We start from the raw sequence: 21,447 nt of genomic DNA, 5'->3' as shown, positions 1-21,447 counted from the left end.
GGTGGTTTGCTGCACCCATCAACCCATCATCTACATTAGGTATTTCTCCTAATGCTGTCCCTCCCCTAGCCCTTCACCCCTCGATAGGCCCTTGTGTGTGATGTTCCCCTCTCTGTGTCCGTGTGTTGTCATTGTTCAAGTCCCACATGAGTGAGAACATGTGGTGTTTGGTTTTCTGTTCCTGTGTTAGTTTGCTGAGAATGATGGTTTCCTGCTTCATCCATGTCCCTGCAAAGAGCATGAACTCATCCTTTTTTATGGCTGCATAGTATTCCATGGTGTATATGTGCCACATTTTCTTTATCCAGTCTATCATTGATGGGCATTTGGGTTGGTTCCAAGTCTTCACCATTGTGAATAGTGCAATAAACATACGTGTGCATGTGTCTTTACAGTAGAATGATTTATCATCCTTTGGGTATATTCCCAGTAATGGGATTGCTGGGTCAAATGGTATTTCTGGTTCTAGATCCTTGAGGAATTGCCACAGTGGTTGAACTAATTTATGCTCCCACCAACAGTGTAAAAGTGTTCCTATTTGTCCACATCTTCTCCAGCATCTGTTATTTCCTGAGTTTTTAATAATCACCGATCATCAGAGTGAACAGGCAGTCTACAGAATGGGAGAAAATTTTTTTAATCTCTCCATCTGACAAGGCTAATATCCAGAATCTACAAGGAACTTAAACAAATTTGCAAGAAAAATAAACAAACAACCTCATCAAAAAGTGGGTGAAGGATATGAACAGACACTTCTCAAAAGAAGACATTTATCTAGCCAACAAACATATGAAAAAAAGCTCATCATCACTGGTCATTAGAGAAATGCAAATCAAAACCACAATGAGATACCAATATCTAGCTTTTTAAAATCAGACTCTATAAGAGAGTTCCACATTAGTTTTTGAGTTTATCCAAACTTTTTTTTTTTTACCTTATTGATACTGTTAACCTCAACAGTTCTCAAGATTAATGACTTCTCCATGTTATTGCAAGACCAGCTACATAATTTGCAGGGCCCACCTCAAAAAGAAGAATGTGGGGTCACTTGTTCAAAAAATGTTAGGAATTTCAAGACCTTAACAGCAAAGCATTAAACCATGAAGAGGCTCTTCCAGGCACCGGGTCCCCTATGCAAGTGTACAGCCCACATGCCTATGGAGCTGGCTCTGGTTTTGCTTGATATAAAGAAATAATTCCTTCCATTTGGCCTCAGACTGACTCTCTAAGATTATCCCCTTAAGTTCCTCTATGCCTGAATTTGGTGAATGTAAGTCCCATCCATATGCATCATAAATCTATTTATCCACTAGTTTATTTCAGTCATTTTCATTTCTACAAGCCAAAGAATCTATTTTCTATCAAAGTCACTTGATGACCATGAAAATTTTATTTTTCACCCCTGCTTTTCCCAGCTGCATTTGTCTTTCTTTTGCTTGCTTAAGTACAATAATTAGAACTTCATCCTTATCTAGAGTTAATGTTTAGTAAGACTAAAATAGTGATTTTTAAATTTAATTCCATACTCATCTGGAATCTTATTGGCCTCTTTCAATTCAGCAAATATTTATTAAGCATTTGCTAAGTACACGGCAAAAGGACAAATAAAACACAGACCCTGCCCTCATGGATTTTAAATTCTAACAGAATTGACACTGATTCCAAACTTCCTTTTCTATATTTCTCCAAAGAGCTTAAAGCCAGTTGTTTTATTAATATAGTTTCTTTTTCTTCTGTTTAAATTTAACTCAGATAAATTACATACTAATTTTCTGAAAATCTACACATTAAAAATAATGTGGGTATGTGACATTGTGATATGGCTGATTTGAGGGAGCCCCTTTTATTCGAGGTCATTTAGACATAAGCTTACAGATAAACGATTAAATGTGCAGCTTTTAAACTTACCAAATAATGTGCAAACCAGACATCCTCACATCTGTTTCTGACCCTCCCACCATTTGGATATGAATCCTGAACGTGGTAGGTGTCAGGAAAGAGTAGAGGATGAAAGATGAAGCAAAGGGCAAGAATGAAACAAGGGTGAAGGATGAAAGTAAAATTGTTTATGTCTGTTACAGGAACTATTTAGCAATAAACAGTAATATTTCTGCTTTCGTGAAACAGTATTAAAATGCATTGCTTTATTTTACTGAATACCACCATCTCCAGATGGTTTGTGAGAATGTTAAATAAAACTGGTTTCAGCTTACATCCCTCAGGCATACTTCTATTAGCATTTTTTATCAGAGGAAACGTTGATTTATTTCATTGTTTTCTGTCTCTATCAGCCACAGAAAAGTCATCCCATAATTTATCTCCTCTGTTTGTTTGAATACTAGAACAGGTGTAGAATCCTCCCTATTCCTCTTCTGTAGCCCCCTTATTTAGACCTTCACCAAGTTATTTAGATTTTTGTTTCACAAAATTACGTACCTTGAGTATTGTTTTGATCTGATCATTTCTCTTCCCAAAAGCCCACAATCTCTTCCACTTGCTTCTTAGGTCAAGCAAAATTATTGCCTTAAATTTGAGCCCTTTGATGGTACTTGACTTATTGAGTTCCCATAGCTAACTTTCTGATCCTCCATTAGACCACAATTTGTACTTTATACTTGGGCCAAGGAAATTTATTTTACTTACCCCTTGATACCCTTCATTATCTTTCACTGAATCACCACATTTGCCACTCTCCCCCATTTGACACATTGTAACTCAACTAGGTTTATTCAATTTTTCAGTCTTGGCTAAAGACTTAGTAAAGCCATCATGAAATAGCTTAATCCTTAGTCCTTTAATACCAAATATTAATTCCCTTCATTTTCTTTCAAGTCGTGGTTTTTCTTAATGTTTGTGAACACCTTGTTTTCAATCTATGTATCTGGGTATGAATGTAATATAGTTTAGTATTTGCTGGTCCTGTCTCCTATTAGATTGTAAATTATTAGAGATTAAGACTTTTTTTCCCTTCCTTTATAGTTTCAAAACTTCATACAGTGGGCATTTAGAACTTACTGTTGCCCCTTCTGTTGAGTGATTATGCCTTAACTCCTGTTCCTTGTAAATGATTATTAGTATCCCTTAAGATGCTTCATCTTTGTTACACCTATTTGGATTTTTTTATGTGTTGTTTTTTTTTAATTATACTTTAAGTTCTGTGATACATGTGCAGAATGTGGAGGTTTGTTACATAGGTATACACGTGCCATGGTGGTTTGCTGCACCCATCAACCCATCGTCTACATTAGGTATTTCTCATAATGCTATCCCTCCCCTAGCCCCTCACCCCCCAACAGGCCCTGGTGTGTGATGTTCCCCTCCCTGTGTCCATGTGTTATCATTGTTCACCTCCCACTTATGAGTGAGAACATGTGGTGTTTGGTTTTCTGTTCCTGTGTTAGTTTGCTGAGAATGGTGGTTTCCTTCTTCATCCATGTCCCTGCAAAGAACATGAACTCATCCTTTTTATGGCTGCATAGTATTCCATGGTGGATATGTGCACATTTTCTTTATCCAGTCTATCATTGATGGGCATTTGGATTGGTTCCAAGTCTTTGCTATTGTGAATAGTGCTGCAATAAACATACTTGTGCACGTGTCTTTATAGTAGAATGATTTATCATCCTTTGGGTATATACCCAGTAATGGGATTGCTGGGTCAAATGGTATTTCTGGTTCTAGATCCTTGAGGGATCACCACACTGTCTTCCACAGTGATTGAACTAATTTACACTCCCACCAACAGTGTAAAGGCATTCCTATTTCTCCACAGCCTTGCCAGCATCTGTTGTTTCCTGACTTTTTAATGATCACCATTCTAACTGGCATGAGATGGTATCTCACTGTGGTTTTGATTTGCATTTCTCTAATGACCAATAATGATAAGCTTTTTTTCATATGGTTGTTGGCCACATAAATGTCTTCTTTTGAGAAGTGTCTGTTCCTATCCTTTGCCCACTTTTTGATGGGGTTGTTTGTTTTTTTCTTGTAAATTTGTTTAAGTTCCTTGTAGATTCTGGATATTAGCCCTTCATCAGATGGATAGATTGCTAACATTTTTCTCTCATTCTGTAGGTTGCCTGTTCACTCTGATGATAGTTTCTTTTGCTGTGCAGAAGCTCTTTCGTTTAATTAGATACCATTTGTCAATTTTTGCTTTTGTTGCCATTACTTTTGATTTTTTAGTCATGAAGTCTTTGCCCATGCCTATGACCTGAATGGTATTGCCTAGGTTTTCTTCTAGGGTTTTTATGGTTTTAGGTCTTATGTTTAAGTCTTTAGTCTATCTTGTGAATAAATATTGATGTTATTACCTAACTTATTATCAGAAATGGCCAAGTATCATATGAGGATAACCAATTAGTATAGTTTTTGTCCTATATAGTCTCCCTTAGTACTTTTATAATGGGTAGTTCTACCTTCAATTCTTTTCTTTATATTTGCTTAAAAGGAATTGTGTCTGTTTGTGTGTCTGTGTGTGTATGTGTGTGTGTGTGTGTGTGTGTCTAGTAGAGTTCATGAGCAAAATTCTACTTTTGAAATAACTAAACTTACATTTCAGTAAGTTTATATTTTACTTCAGTACTTCAGTAGTATACTTTGTACATATAATCTAAGTACAGCAATTTCTGACATGTAATATTGTCATCTGTGAACTTCCTTCTTTCATCACGATCTAACTGTCTGCAAAAAGTGTCTATGAACATGTATGACTTTTAAATATTTGCCCAGATTCAGTATGATTACCCACTCTCTTGTACTTAGTGAATATCATGTACCTAGTACACTAATATAATTCTAAATGAAATTTTTTCACATCTTTACACTTTTGTAAATAGGATATATCTTATAATTGATGGTATTTTTAAGCACTTTTTCTTAGTAGTACATATTATAGTGGTTTTTTTGTTTTACAATCAGTGGTGTTTTAGATTTGATGAAATGTGGTAAATACTCAGGAAAGGCCTGATACTGTGAATTGAAGTCATACTTGGTGTTACTGTGTCGAGCAGCTACTGAATTGTGTAGTAGTACTCCTGTAACCTAAGAAAGCAGTTCATTCTTAATTTAGTATCCTCCTTTTCAAAGGATACAGATTTTCAGAATTTTCAGCCATCTATGAGATTCTTTTCTTGTTTTTCTTCATGTGTCATCCTAGCTATCAATAAGACCGTCTTCACCCTCTTCGATGTTTTCATAACCACATGGCTAGAGACAGGGATTTTCTGAGAATTTAGTTTAATGGGGTACTGCCATCCAGACTATAGAGTTTGCTCAATCCTGGATGTGATGCTGGCTCGTTAATGAATTGGTCCCTCCTAAAATAAAATGTTTCCCTGTCCCTTCTGGGACCTGATTCCGATTTCAATTGTGTTTCAAGAAGCAAATGATCTCTGGAGGAGAACTAGCCTCTTTAAAATCAAATGGATCTGGTACAGCCTAGTGAAAAGACCCTATGCTTTAGAGCCAGACAGATCTGGATTTGAATCGTGACTCTTCTGTTGACATGTTCCATGTGTGACGTTTCCTATATTAATGTTACTCTCAAGACTTCTAGTACTGTTGCTACTGTTACTGTCACCACCATTTACCAGATTTACTGCTAAGAGGTGTTTTGAATAGACCTCTGAAATCTAACCTAGTGTTGCCATAATTTATCTAATGCTCCACCCAGCCAAAATGGCACAACTCAGAAGAACCCTAGTCTCTTAGAGAAGAATAAGATCAGAGTGTAAAGATCATAAAGATGATGGGTTCATTTGCCTTTTTTAACATTACAGACCCACTTAAGAGCCATAACTAGTTTGAATTGGATTTCTATAAGAGAATATAAATATTCAGATGAACTATCATTTTTTTCTTTATTGAAAAATATAAAAATTCATTCTTAATCATTTTTTTCTTTAGAACGTAATTAAAAGGCAGTGAGGCTGGCCTTGGTACAAAGTGCACAGATGCCGTTCTGCAGAAAATGTGTCTTTGACAGATGAGATTCTTCCTGTGAATGTTGTGTTTATTGCTTTCATAAATATTCTATTGTCAAAACATGACTTGCTGTTTATTAACAGCACTGACAGGAAGATTCCTATTAATGGCAGCATTCTTATTACCCATAGACCCTGTCACTTTTAACTTTGCAATTTTAAGAGAATTCTATTTGGTAATTACTTAAGATATTTCTGAGTTTATTGATCCCACCCCAGTTTAACTGAGTGAAGTTTGAGTGGCAGGTCTTCAGCCCAGTGACTGACACTAGGAATAATCATCAAATCTGCATCTTTGGAGGCAAGGAAAAACTTGCTACCTGACAGCCTTGATCTTGTTGCCCTGCAGCCTGCCAGAGAAACCCACTGCATTGTGGCCAGGCACGGTGGATCACTTGAGGTCGGGAGTTCGAGACCAGCATGACCAACATAGTGAAACCCTATCCCTACTAAAAATACAAAAAATTAGCCGGACATGGTGACCCATGATTGTAGTCCTGGCTACTCGGGAGGCTGAGGCAGGAGAATCACTTGAACCCGGGCGGGAAGAGGTTGCAGTGAGCTGAGATCACACCACTGCACTCCAGCCTGGGTGACACAGCGAAGAGTCTGTCTCAGAAAAAGAAAAACACAGTGCACTGAGCACCTGCTGAGAGCAGTGCAATAGGGAAAATGCATAGATGTCTCTGCCCTTAGAAAGTTTACTGTCTAATACAGATACATGCTAAGATGTAGATGTGTATTTTAAATAAGCAGGTATAGGGCTAAGCCAAACATACATGCTTCATATGCAACTGGAATAGTTGCTTTGGAATCAGAGGAACTTGAGTATAAATCATACTAATTGTTTATCTTTTGAAAAATTATTTAATTTTTTTTAGTTTATTTCCTTACCTGAAAAATATAAGCGATGCTACCTATCTCGTGGAATTGTGAAAATTAGCCTTGCAAGTTGCACACGTTCTGTGAATTCTCTGCATCTTTCTTTTTCCATGATTGATAATTGGCAAAGACATTTGCGTTATCTGATCCTCCAAACAATCCTGTAAGGTAGCTTGGGCATAGGTTTCATCCTCATTTCTTGGAGAGGGAAACTAAGGCTGAGACAGGCTAAGTTTATTACTTGGATTCATTGACTGGTATAGTCAAGCTCGGGTCTCCTGATTCATGTTCCAATGTGTTTTCCACTCTTTGATACCCGTGCCTGAGTGACTAAAATTTAGAATTATGCTTTTCAGTGTCCCTGTGCAGAGGCAGTAGACTGAGTCGTATATTTGGAGATGATGTGAAGGAAAAAGAAAGCCAGTATTTTCCTTGTAACATGAATGGAGCCATATAAGATTATTACAGCCTTCAAGAAAGGCATAAGTAGGTATTAGGGAATGGCCGAGAGATGCTCTAGCTGTGGTAGAAAACACATGACTATGGTAGCATAAGAGAAGAGAGTATTTGCATACTGAGTAGATGTGTGTAGAATCCACGTCATACCTGAAATTATTTAGTCCTTGTATTCATGTTTCCGATTTCTTAACTTTATGCTCCTTCTAAGTTGAACTGTTCCGGTGATAATGTGGTACAGCAGAAAGAACATGGCCTTTGGAACCAAACTACAGTTCAAATCTCAGCACTGTCAATCCATGGCTGTATAATCTTGGGCAAGCAACTTAATTTCTCTTAGCTCCTGTTTCATTATTTATGGACTAAAAATAATAAATAATACTTAACAATGTAATTGTGAAGATTAGGTGAATTAACATATGGAAAATGCCTTTTACATACTAGGCACTTGAGAAATATTAGTTCCTTTAAGCTGTCCTTCTATACTTGATGACATGCAGTCTGCTATATCCTCCTAATTATATTCTGATCTTAGATTTCTAAGAGAGCTCACTATTTCTTAGAATTGAATAATTTTCTCTTTTTTGATAGCCTATTATTGGTCTTTTATAATTATTTCATTATGAAATAACATTAAGTAAGTAGTTCATAAGTTACACCCAAAATATAAAAAGGGGTCAGTTTTAATTTTCCACTATCAAGACTTTAATAGTAAAGGAGTTCTTGTCTTAATTATAAATTTCATTCTTTCTTTCCATAACTAGAATATGTATAAGATAGAAAAAGTAATTGCATTGGTTAATAATAGATTATCATTCTTAACAGAAGGAAAGACGTTCCTATAGGAATCCTCTTTAGAAATTATTTTTTTTATAAGTAGAAATTGATGCCACTACAGTTCACTTTTACATTGTGATTTATTACATACTGATATGACAAATATATTTCCTTAGATTCCTTAACTTCTATTACCTATATCCTTTTAAAAAAACTTGTGAAGATAGATGCTGTGAAATTCATGCTAAAAAACCACACGGTAAGTCTTATTTCTTTAATTAATGAATAGCATTTTACAAATAGTTGAGGTAAAGCGTTAGTAACTTGGATTACTCTTTTGCTTTCATTAGAGTGAACACTTCCCTTTTCTTGGCATCCGTGACAGTTACAGTCTCAGCGACTTCAGGTGTCGAACAACCTTCTACACAGCGCTCACTCGCCTTCTGATGGTAGATCTAGGTAAGGTTAAGAATTTAAACTCAATTAATAAGGAATTAGCAATATACTTGTGTGAATAAAGAAGTGGAGTACTAGTGGGTACAACATTTAACTTACTAGAATTAGCGTCTTCTGACAGTTTTCTACAACCTTTTAAGATTTGAGTGTTCACTTGTTAGCATTAGAGCCAAAAGACAAATCTTTGTACTTAAGGTGGCATTTTTCACTTCACATAACACTTGCACTGATTTTTTACCTCACAACTTACTTTCTGCCTATCCTTTGACACATTAATTTTACTGCTATGAATCTAGGAATAATCTTAAACAGAGAAAAACTTTACACACAAAGATTTTCGTCATAGTGATGTCTAAACTAGAGAAAAAGTAGAAATGATGTAACTCTCCAACAGTAGGGAATTGTAAAATTATGGCATGCCCACTTACTTGTGGAATGATTGGCACTCAATAAAAATGAAGATTTAAAAATAAAGCAATACATGAAATTTTATATTATAACATTAAGTGAAAAGGCAAAGTGTTAACACTGGTGCAAATGGTATGATCATGTATGTTGGGGATAGGGGGACAATACTTCAGAAAAGGCTTAAATGGAATTCATCAAAAATGGTTAGTACAGCCATTGTGAAAAACAGTGTAGAGGATCCTCAGAAAATTCAAAATAAAATGACTGTAGAATCCAGCAATCCTACTACTGGGTGTATATGTATCCAAAGGAAATGGAGTGAGTATATCAAACAGCTGCATTCCCATATGTTTATTGCATCGTTATTCACAATAGCCAGGATATATGGAATCAACCTAAGTGTCCATCCACAGATGAATGGATAAAGAAAATGTGGTATATATATATATACAATGGGATACTATTCAGCCATAAAAAAGAAAAAATGTCTGCCATTTGCCACAGTGTGGATGAACCTAGAGGATACTATGTTAAGTGAAATAAGCCAGGCACAGAGGACAAATACTATATGATATCACTCATATGTGAAATCTAAAAAAGTTGATCTCATAGAACTAGAGAGTAGAATGGTGGTTACTAGGAGCTGAGGACTTTGAGGTGATGCTGGTCAAATGATACAAAGTTTCAGGTAGATAGAATAAGAGATCCGTTGTACACAGATGGTGACTATAGTTAATAACAATATATTGTATTCTTGAAAAATGCTAAGAGAATGGATGTTAAGGGTTCTCACCACAAAAAAGGTAACTATAGAGGTAATGCATTTGTCAATTAGTTAGATTTAGTTACTCTACATCATACATATGTACCTCAAATATATTGTAGGTTTAGTTCCAGACCATCATGATAAAGTGATACAATAAAGCAAGTCACACCATTTTTGTTTTCTAGTGTATATAAAAGTTAAACTTACTGTACTGTAGTCTATTAAGTGTGTAATCATGATGTAGATATAATGTACATATCTTAATTTAAAATACTTTATTGTGGCCAGGTGCAGTGGCTCACACCTGTAATCCCAGCACTTTGGGAGGCCGAGGCGGTTGGATCACCTGAGGTCAGGAGTTCGAGACCAGCCTGACCAACATGGTGAAACCCTGTCTCTACGAAAAATACAAAATTAGTCAGGCATGGTGGCAAATACCTTGTAATCCCAGCTACTTGGGAGGCTGAGGCAGGAGAATTGCTTGAACCCAGGAGGCAGAGGTTGCAGTGAGCCGAGATCGTGCCACTGCACTCCAGCCTGGGCAACAAGAACAGAACTCCATCTCAAAAAACAATAAAAATAAGTAAAATATTTTATTGCTAAAAAATTCTAGCAACCATCTGAGCCTTCAGCGAGTTGTCATCTTTTTCCTGGTGGAAGGCTGGTCTCGATGTTGATGGCTGCTGACTGATCAGGGTAGTGGCCAAAGGTTCAGGTGGCTGTGGCAATTTCTTAAAATAAGACAACAATGAAATCTGCTGCATCAATTGACTTCCTTTCACAAAAGATTTTTCTGTAGCATACGATGCTTTTTGATAGCATTTGACCTACAGGAGAACTTCTTTAAAACTGGAGTCAGTCCTCTCAAACTCTGCTGCCACTTTATCAACTAAGGTTATGTCATATTCTAAATCTTTTGTTATTTCAACAATGTTCACAGCATCTTTACCACAAGTGGATTCCATCTGAAGACACCACTTTTGGTCATCCAGAAGAAGCAACTCCTCATCCATTCAAGTTTTTTCATGAGACTGGAGCGATTCAGTCACGTCTTCAGGCTCCACTTCTAATTATAGGTCTCTTGCTATTTAAATCACATCTGCAGTTACTTCCTCACCTGAAGTCTTGAACCCCTCAGAGTCGTCCATGAGAGTTGGAATCAGCTTCTTCCAAATTCCTGTTAATGTTGATATTATGATCTCCCCACCGAATAACAAATGTTCTTAGTGGTATCCAGAATGGTGAATCCTTTCCAGAAGGTTTTCAATTTACTTTTCTCAGATTCATCAGAGGAATCACTATCTGTGGCAGCTATAGCCTTACAAAACCTTTTTTTCTGAGCAGTAGGCTTCAACAGTAGGCTTAAAATTTTCAGTAAACCATGCTGTAAACAGATGTGCTGTCATCCAGGCTTTGTTGCTGTATTTCTAGAGCACAGGCAGAGTAGATTTTAGCATAATTCTTAAGGACCCTAGGATTTTCAAAATGGCAAATGGGCACTGGCAGCAACTTCAAGTCACCATCAGCATTAGCCCCTAATGAGAGAGTCAGCCTGGTCTTTGAAGCTTTGAAGCCAGACATTGACCTCTCCTCTGTAGCTATGAAAGTCCTAGATGGCATCTTCTTCCAATGAAAGGCTGTTTCATCTACATTGAAAATCTGTTTAGTGCAGCCACTTTCATCAATGGTCTTAGGTAGATCTTCAGTATAACTCACTGCAGCTTCTCCATCAGCACTTGGCTGCTTCACCTTGCACTCTTAGGTTATGGAGGCATCATCTTTCCTTAAACCTCATGAACCAACCTCTGCTAGCTTCCATCTTTTCTTCTGCAACTTCCTCACCTCTCAGCTTTCATAGAATAGAGTTAGGGCCTTGCTTCACATTAGGCTTTGGCTTAGGAACTGTTATGACTGGTATGATTTTCTATACAGACCAGTGAAACTTTCTTTATATCAGCAATAAGGTTGTTTCGCTTTCTCATTGTGTGTTTTTGCTGGCATTTTAATTTAATCGCTTGAATTTTCTTCAATAATTTTTCCTTTGCATTCATCACCTAGCTAACTGGTGCAGGAGACCCAGCGTTTGACCTGTTAAAGCTTTTGACATGTCTTTCTCACTAAGCTTAATCATTTCCAGCTTTTGATTTAAAGTGAGAGATGTGCAACTCTTCCTTTCACATGAATACTTGGAGGCCATCACAGGGTTATTAATTGGCCTAATATCAATATTGTTGTGTCTCACAAAATAGAGAGGCCTGAGAAGATGGGGAGATACAAAGGAATGGCTGCTTTATGGAGCAGTCAGCATACATAATATTTATCAATTAAGTTGGCTGTCCTGTAAGGGCACAATTTGTGGTGCCCCACAACAGTTACAATAGTAACATTAAAGGGCACAGATTACCATAACAGATATAATAATAATAATGAAAAAAGTTTGATATATTAGGAAAATTATCAAAATGTGGCCCAGAAACATGAAGTAGGTTCATGATGTTGGCAGAATGATGCCAGTAGAATTGTTCGACTCAGGTTTGCCACAAATCTTTAATTTGTTTAAAAAAAAAAAAAAGTGTGGTATCTGTGAAGCACAATAAAACAAGGTATGCCTGTCTATATACTTCAAAACATGTTGTATACAATAAATAACATAAAATTTTATCTGTAAATTTAAAAAATAACTAAAAATGCTAAATGTTGACTTTGGGTTGTAGCATATAGGTAATTTTTTCTATTTCTGATCATTGAATTTTTTTAGTGTATTACTTTTATAATGGTAAAAATTAACTTATTTTTAAAATTTGTTACTAAAAAGCTAAAGTTAGAAGTATTTACAGATAGGCAGTACCTCAGGATGGGCACTTAAGCTTCTTTGTAGTGACCCTGTTACTCTAGACTCCCATTTCTCATATTTGAATATTGCAGGTTATACCAGTTATACATGAGAGGGTTCAGTCAGTGACAATATCATCCTTAGACAATATAATACAAATAATACTTTTTTCTTTGTTTCTCTTGCAGTCTATTACTACATCAATTTAAATATGAATTTTTAAAAACGTGTTCATACAAACAGAAGAAAAATAATTTTATTTTGCCCATAAAAGGCATTGAATTTTGAAATGGAAAGGGGACTACACCCCTCCTATGTTTCATGCTTTTTTTTTTCATACTTTTCCACAGACTCAATCACCAGAAAGACAAACTGCCAAAAGTTGAGAGAAATGCAACTAGAATGATTAAAGAGCTTAGTGGGATTGATTTCTAAGGAAAGATTAAAAGAACCATGTATGTATAACTTGGCTAAGTGACAACTAGGGCTGGAGGCAAAGAGAACTGTCTATAAATATTTGAAGAGTGTAAACCAGGCATGCAAAACCCAATCATCTGCTACCTTAGGCAAGTGGGAGATGTAACTGAGTGACAGCTTTTCGTACTACATCCTGGCCTATTTTACCTCTTGGCTGCTGTGTTGGAGAGAAGAGATGCAGCCCCAGACTGTGTCATTGCCCTTGACAATCATTTAGAAAGCACAGTGTGCTAAACTCTGAGGACAAGACAAAGATGAATCAGGCATACTGGGTCCTGGCCTCAAGGAGCTTGTCTTCTTGCTTTCCCAGTTGTCCAAGCATTAAAGAGACCTTGAAACATTTGTCTGGACTTAATTTATTTCCCAGGCCTTAAAAATGCTCTTTCAATAATGCTGTCACACAGAATGAAAGAAGTGGGGAGACCAAAGTTAAAGAGAAGTATCTGGAGGAGAGTTTTTAAAACCAGGTCCGTGCCACTCACATTTTCAGAACCTGGAAATGGAATGGGTTAACATTTCCTTTTTGATACGGTCATCACAGATAGGGAACCCACTATGTATCTGTGGTAGGTTAAACAACAGGATAGCACTATCGGAGCCTGCACACAGCCCCAGCTCTGTATTCACAGTACTACTGTACTTATTACTGCATTGATCATTGATGTTCATGATGATGCCCAGAAAGACGTTGCACACTTTTTGGAAAGCAAATTTGCTCTTATTTAGTATTGCTTAATGTAAACTATGAGGTATGAGAAACTGAAATAAACACATATAATTTGAATAATTGGATTTTATTAGTTTTCCCAGGATTCTATTCCTTTGAAAGAAATACTTAACCCATAACAATATAAAGAATAAATTCACATTTTTAGTTCAAAGTTGTTTTTAAATGTAAATATCTGTTGCATTACAAGCACTTTTTAGACACCTTGAGAGAAACAGAAAGAGATAGGCTATGGTGGAAGTGCTTGGTGCATGGTAGGTGCTCAATATAAGTCAGTTGAATCTGGATATAAATAAAATTTAAAATCATAGTAGCTACCCTCATAGAACTTCCACATGTTTGAAAAAAAACTCCTTCCTTATTTATAAGTAAGTTTTACTTTTTAAAATAATGAAATGTATATGATAAGCATCAAGTTATGATTAAAAGCATCAAGTATGATTTGTTGTGTAAATTACCAGAGCTTCTTTCTGTTGTTAAAAACTAGAGTTATTCTTCCCAAAATTATGTTGGGCACCTTCAAGGTATGGACTATCTTTTTTATATTTTTCTAGCACCAGTCAGGGTCTTTACATTGCAGATGCTCAGTAAATGATTGTTGAATGAATGACAAACAAGTATACAGTAACCAAGATACCGTCATTGTGGCTCCTGGAATCAGCTCTGACTGCCAGGTTCTTTCTGGAAGTAGCTCTGATCATTGGCCTCTCCAAGACAAAACAAATCAAGTGGCTGATTACTTTCACAAGTGATTAGCTACACTTGGCCACTCTTGTGCCCGATTAGTCTCTTGTTGCTCTCTGTTCAAAGTGTTATTACTTTATAGACGATGATTTGTTGAGCATTGTTGAACACAGTTTTTATTATTTGAAGGCTTGTCTCACAAACTAGGTTGACTGGAACATGGCTGTCAGAATTTCTGTATATATGGCTTGATAGTTTTCTATTGTGTGTTCATTGTCATGGAAACAAGGAAGAAAAAGATAGTGCTGTTGTCAAGAGCAGCATAGATTCATATATTAAATGAAAAAAATAAAAACATTAGATAATGAGGATCCTCCTCAAATTAAAAAAAAATGAAGACAAACTTTTTATATCACTGATTTTGGAGAGTGGGAGTGGGGATAAGAATCACAGAAAAAAAAACACCTATTTTCTTGCAAAAGTGTTGGATGTGATTCTTGGATGGAAATACAAAACGTTCTAACTGAACCCTACAAAAATAAATTGAAAATGTCTTGTGTATAAGCCATGCACATTGGAGTGATTAGAAAGGGGGAAGGCAATTGGGTGTCACATTAATTGGTATTTACTTTGAAATGCATTTTGGTTTCTACTCAGTGATTTGCACTTTGTATGAATTTAATTAGATGCTGTGTGCCCCAGGTTGTATTTCAGATGAAAATGGCGGTGGGGCAGGGGGTGGTTGGCAATAAACAGTTGTACCATTATATCAGATTGCTTTAGCTAAACTAGACAAAATGTTCACTTGCATAAAGAACAGAATTGAAAGCATCTCATCATTAGAATAGTGGTGTTTCAAAACATGTGAGAGATGTTGGCAGGTTTTTTTGGTGTTCGAAGAAATGATCAAAATGAATGCAGAAAATCCCTTCACGTGCAGAAAAAATGGATGACCAACCATATGTGCATGCATGTTAGCCCTTCCAAGAATCACTTAAAGTTCCCTAGGTTATTTAAAATTAACTTGGTCGATCTAATAAACTAAAGGAAAGATAGTATTACCCGAGCCAGTAAATGGAGACCCTCCAGGGAGCTATTCAGTATAAAATACTTGAATAAATAAAAATCTTCTGTTTTGTTTCATTTGAATGCAGGTGAATTTAGTTGACAAATACTGAAGAGGGTAAGTGTGGCAAGGCACTATCACAACACTTTTCCTTTGGTGAAGAACCAAAATTATTATTTGCAAATTAAGTTTCTACCAGCCACAAATTTGGAAGTGCTCAGTGTCGCCAATGGTTGATTTTTCCTTGGACATTTCATGATTGCATCTTATATTGTACTACTTAGATGAGAAGCACATGGATAGGATTTGAGTGAGCAATGCATTCCTCGGGTATTTAAACTCTAAGAAACAGTCATATTTTTAATTACTGGGGGGATACTAATATTATAATGATGTTTATGGATGTGAAGAGATAGTTCTATCTTTAGGGGTGAGGGTAGCACAGTATCCATATACTTTGGCTTATAAGAGGTAATTGGCATCTGAAGATATCACTAGCTGAAATTTAAGAAATTTTAAATGACGAATGACTTGAATAACAAGGGAAGAGTATTCTAGAAATAGCTACTAAAGATATAAAAACACAGAGAAAGGAATTTTTTCTTTATTAATAATATTTAACATTTGTTTAAAAATATATAGTTTATAAACCACTTTCATAGGCATTTATCCTTTTTGATCCGCCTGCCCACATTAAATAGGTATTATTCCATTGTTTATTTGTTAGAAAACTGAGGTTCAGCGGCCGGGTGCAGTGGCTGACTCCTGTAATCCCAGCACTTTGGGAGGCCGAGGGAGGCGGATCACGAGGTAGGAGATCGAGACCATCCTGGCTAACATGGTGAAACCCTGTCTCTACTAAAAATACAAAAAATTAGCCGGGCGTCGTGGCCGGTGCCTGTAGTCCCAGCTACTCCGGAGGCTGAGGCAGGAGAATGGCGTGAACCCAGGAGGCGGAGCTTGCAGTGAGCTGAGATTGTGCCACTGCACTCCAGCCTGGGCGACAGAGCGAGACTCCATCTCAAAGAAAAAAAAAGAGAACTGAGGTTCATAGAGATTAAATGACCTGCCCAAGGTCAGCCATGTAAGTAGTAGCCCTCTGACCACATATTTTCATCCACTTTTACTACACTATTACTTCATCTTTCACCTTACCAACCAATCGAGAAATACAACTTTTTTCCTTCATTTTTATTGGAACTATTTGGTCTGAGTGATTGATTTGGGGCTTGGGGGCAGTGAAAGAAAATGAGAAAGGATTACTTTCTAAGCTTCTATGAAATAAACAGATAGATGCATGTTTATTGTTTGTGCTGTATAGGTATATTACAGTTTGATGGTGAGTGAAAGTCAAGTGTAGTTTTTAAAATTTGCTCTTATGCCTAATAATTGGCCAAAGTGTATTTCTTCTCATGGGTAAAGGAACATAGAGGTGGATATCTCAGGAAGGTTTAGCAAGTGAGGGGCTTGATCAGAAATAGCTGATAGGAAGAATACATCAATGTATCAACTTTGTCAATGACTTGGCAGAGATTATCTGAAAAATAGACATGGGGGGATGGGGGAGTGGGCAGTAAGGGTAAAGAAGCAGCTGGAAATACTTAAAATCTATAATGAGATAATTAAGACTAATTAGCTGGCCCTGTAGGCAGAAAGCAGCCCATTAAATCCAGATCCAGTTTTAATAACTTACCTGGTTTTGAGCCTAGACAGTCCAGAGCACCCCAGGGAATGAGATGTTTCATGGATGAAACTTTTAGGGTGGGATTCTTTGAAAATGGGTAGCTACAGTCTGCAGTGGGCAGTGTATTTTTTTTCCGGGAACTAAAATAAACACTCTGGTTCCCTAGGGAGAAGAATTAAAGGGCACCTCAGTTTTCTCATCTGTTAAATGGAGAAAACTACGTAGAAGAGTTGTCATGTGGTTTAAATAAGATAAAGATATATAAAAAGGCCTAGAGCAATTCCTATCACAAAGCAAGTTCTTAGAAAATATTAAGAAACGTTTATTGAGTGCACTATTAGAAGAAATATTGACTGCTGCTGGGACCTCAAAATGAGGCAAGTTTGGTGCTCTTAATGCCATCTACTCTGCCTTCAATATTTAGGGCTATTATTTTCCTGTGGAAGCAAGATCTGATGACACTTCCCAACACATACTAAAATATCCTGACCTGCCTGAAGCCACAGGTCATTTCAAAACTAGCTAGAACTCCTAAGCAATTTAGAGGGAAACTGAAATGAAAACCAAATTGTGGCCCAAGTTTCAGGGGCCAGTTAAGCACATTTCTCAAAGTTTTACTGTAATATAACTTAGAAGTGGTATCTTAATGAAGCATTGGGAAATAGCAGATGATCTGGGCCTAGACCTGCAGAAGTCACCAGCTCTTCTGAGATTGCCCGTTGTTACTTGGTTTTGAATGGATTATTTTTGCCCAGTGCCTATGTCTCCTTGTTTATCCATCCTCTTAATTTTGCTTAGTTTAGACCAGAGCTTCGTTACACCTACTTTCTTGCAAAAGTCTTGGATGTGATTCTTGGATGGAAATATAAAACATTCTAATTGAATCCTACAAAAATAAATTGAATATGTCTTGTATATAAGCCATGCACATTGGAGTGATTAGAAAGGGGGAAAGAAATTGGGTGTCACATTAATTGGTATTTACTTTGAAATGCATTTTGGTTTCTACTCAGTGATTTGCACTTTGTATGAATTTAATTAGATGCCATGTGCCCCAGGTTGTATTTCAGATGAAAATGGGGGGTGAGGGTGGTTGGCAATAAAGCTGACCCTTACTGACTATATTGGTTTTCTGTTATTATTGCTGTAACAAATTACCACAAGGTAGTAGCTTAAACAATACAAATGTATTATTTTATAATCCTGGAGGTCAGATGTCCAAATGGGTCTCAGCAAGCTAAAATCAAGGTGTCAGCAGGGCTCTAAGGAAGAATCTGTTCCTTTGCCTTTTGTGGCTTCTAGAGACCACCTGCTTTCCTGGGCTCATGGCCTCCCTTTCTCCAGCAGTGTCAGGCCGAATCCTTCCCATGCTGCCATCTTTGTGGTTCTTTGACTTCTGCTTCCCTCTTCCACTTTTAAGGACCCTTGTGATTACATTGGACCCACCTGGATAATCCAGAATACTTTTCTGTTTTAAAGTCAGTTGATTATCAACCTTAATTTCCCTTTATCACATAACCTAATATACTCACAGGTTCCAAGAATTAGAACGGATGTCTTTGAGAGGGTAATTATTCTGTATTCTGCCTGCCATATTGATTTATCACAATTGCCAAAGTGTTTCACATAGTACTTACACAGTAAATCCTCAGTAACTATTGGCTACCATCATTTACAGTTACCATATCATTTCTATTACTTGCTTCTCCTTGCCCACTTCCCTCAACTGCCCAGTAATCCAGCTGCTATTTGCATTCAAATTTAAGGAAATGAGAAGTTTCACTGTTTTGTGTACATTTTGGAGGGGGAGCAAACCCAGATTTTTGTTGTTGGTGTTACTGTTTTAGATTCACATACCATAAAATTCACTTTTGTAAAGTACATAATTCATTGGTATTTAGTATATTCAGAATATTCATAAAATTGTGCAGCCATCATCATTATCTAATTCTACAACATTTTCATCACCCCCCCAAAAACCCTGTACCATTAAGTAATTGCTCCTCTTCTCCCCTCCCCCAAACCCTGGAAACCACTAGTCTGTTTTCTGTCTCTATGGATTTGCCTATTCTGGGCATTAATATAAATGGAATCATACAATTTGTGGCCTCTGTATCTGGCCTCTTTCACTTAGCATGTTTTCAAGGCACATTCATGTTTTGGCATGTATTAATACTTTGTTCCTTTTTATGGCTGAATAATATTCCATAGTTTGGATGTGCCATATTTTGTTTAGCCATTTATTAGTTGATGAACATTTGAGTTTTTTCTACCTTTGGTTATTATGAAATAATACAGCTGTGAGCATTTGCGTACAACTTTTTGTGTGGGCATGCATTTTCAGTTTTCTTGGGTAAATACCTAGGAGTGAAATTGATGGGTCAACTGGCAACTCTGACTTTTTGAGCAACTGCCAAACTGTTTTCCACAGTGACTACACCATATTACATTGGTTATACCATTTTACATTTCCACCCCTGGAGGTTTTAAATTGTACAAAATAATAAATGAAATGTCCTACAAATAAAATATCTGCCAGCCAACATACTAAAACAGTTACTCTTGTATTTTAATGTGATATCTCTGAAGGAAAAAAAATGTTTAGAACTTACAAAATGAATAACTTTCTGTTTAAACATACTCTCAGAGGCACAGTGGAGGTGATTAGCTTTGGGTTTTACCTAAAAGCTAAGGAATTTATAATTCTTATCTATACTTGACTGAGAACTTACAATGTTATGCTCACATTTACTTTTCCTGATGGCAATGAAAATATTAGTCTATAAATTGGCACTTTACTTTCAAATCATATTGGTTTCTGTACCTTTGTATTATTAAGAAAAAAACTAGCAGCTTCAATTATTATTCATAAAATCATATATACATTTGGAACACTAAATATAAGACTACGTACTTGAATATGAAGTTGTAAGAGAGTGAGCTCATGTTTTCTCCTTTTGCATCAGAAATAGTAAATGATACCTGTATGGTAATACAGATTAGAAAAATCTCTAATAGTAATGTTGTAAAAGTTGTTTGCATGATACAAACAAAAATATCCAGTTCTCCAGCTTTGGTGGCACAACATTTCACGTTGCAATCACAGGAACAGTGCTAACTAAAAATGTAAACATTTCTATAGTATAATGCACCAATGTCTTATATTTGCCTACTTTAAACCCAAGTGATTGTCTAGGAATTCCATTTTCCTCACCAGAACCAAGCTGGCTGATCTTCACTCTCTTCTGACTTCATGCAGCTCCAAATTCAGGATTCTGTGACAATAACATTAGTCCCCATCTCTGATGCCTTCCACCTTATCAGAGACCTGGAAAAGCATGAGCTTGGGAGTAAAGCAGCTCTGACTGGGAATCCTGGCACACTGACATTTACCAGCTGGAGGATGTTGGGCAGGCTATCTAATTCCTTTGAGTCTCTCTGCTCACATGTAAAATGAAGAAAATCATACAACTTCATGAGATTGTTCTGAACATTAATGACTTGCAACAGTACTTTGAAAACAGTAAGAGCCACATAAGTGTTTTTTAAGCAAATAAAGCGCCAAATCCATTGCCTGCACAAGCACTCAAGGAATAACAGCTATTATTCAGTCACTCCACAAATATTTCTTGAGTGTCAGACCCTATTCAAGGCACTGGGGATACTCTATGATGGAAATAGAGCAGGTTCCTTCCCAAGGAACTTACATCCTAATAGAGAGGATAAACAACAAATGAATAAATATGTCAATGAATGGCCAGTATAGTAAGTCCCACAAGAAAAGTAAAGCAGGTTATGGGGTTGGAAAGTGATGTGGGGAGAAGGGGAACTGTGACTACCATTTTAGATAGAGTGGTCAGGGAAGGCCTCTCTGAGGAAGTGACAGTTAAGTAGAATTACTGTTCACATTACTGTATTTATAGTATTTGCTCATTGACTTCTCCCTGCACATTTTGGTGGCTTGTCTCTTGTGCTCCTGCTATCCTTGTTTGCCTTAAAATTTGAATGGAGAAAGAGATGGAATCAGGAAGTTTTTTTATCTGTCGCTCAGAATATTAAGTTAGGAGTTGAAATGTTAAAAGTCTGAATTTCTCTTTGTTCTGAATAAGCATCCTTACCTTGGAAAACTTTGTTCCCAAAGGAAGGGCACTGGGCTGGCAATCTTGCAGTTATACGTTTTTTGATTACCATAATCACCTCTCTAAGTCCATGTTAGACTCAAGACAACAATAGTGCTAATGGCTGTC

At 36.7% G+C, this 21,447-nt stretch overlaps 1 protein-coding gene across 3 annotated transcripts in view; it reads left to right on the top strand.

Moving 5' to 3' along the window:
- RANBP17 (RAN binding protein 17) overlaps positions 1-21,447 on the top strand; it is a 428,141-nt gene that overhangs the window by 301,839 nt on the left and 104,855 nt on the right. For all 3 annotated transcript variants that reach the window (XM_063642616.1, XM_055285264.2, XM_055285265.2), the window contains 2 exons: positions 8,295-8,358; positions 8,450-8,558. In XM_063642616.1, the coding sequence (XP_063498686.1) occupies positions 8,295-8,358; positions 8,450-8,558 (173 nt within the window). The remainder of the gene's footprint in view (positions 1-8,294; positions 8,359-8,449; positions 8,559-21,447) is intronic.

The sequence above is a fragment of the Symphalangus syndactylus genome, chromosome 7, assembly GCF_028878055.3.
Source record: "Symphalangus syndactylus isolate Jambi chromosome 7, NHGRI_mSymSyn1-v2.1_pri, whole genome shotgun sequence".
Taxonomy (NCBI): Eukaryota; Metazoa; Chordata; class Mammalia; order Primates; family Hylobatidae; genus Symphalangus; species Symphalangus syndactylus.
The sequence above is the reverse complement of the archived record's forward strand: the minus strand, read 5'-3'. Positions and strand labels throughout refer to the sequence as shown.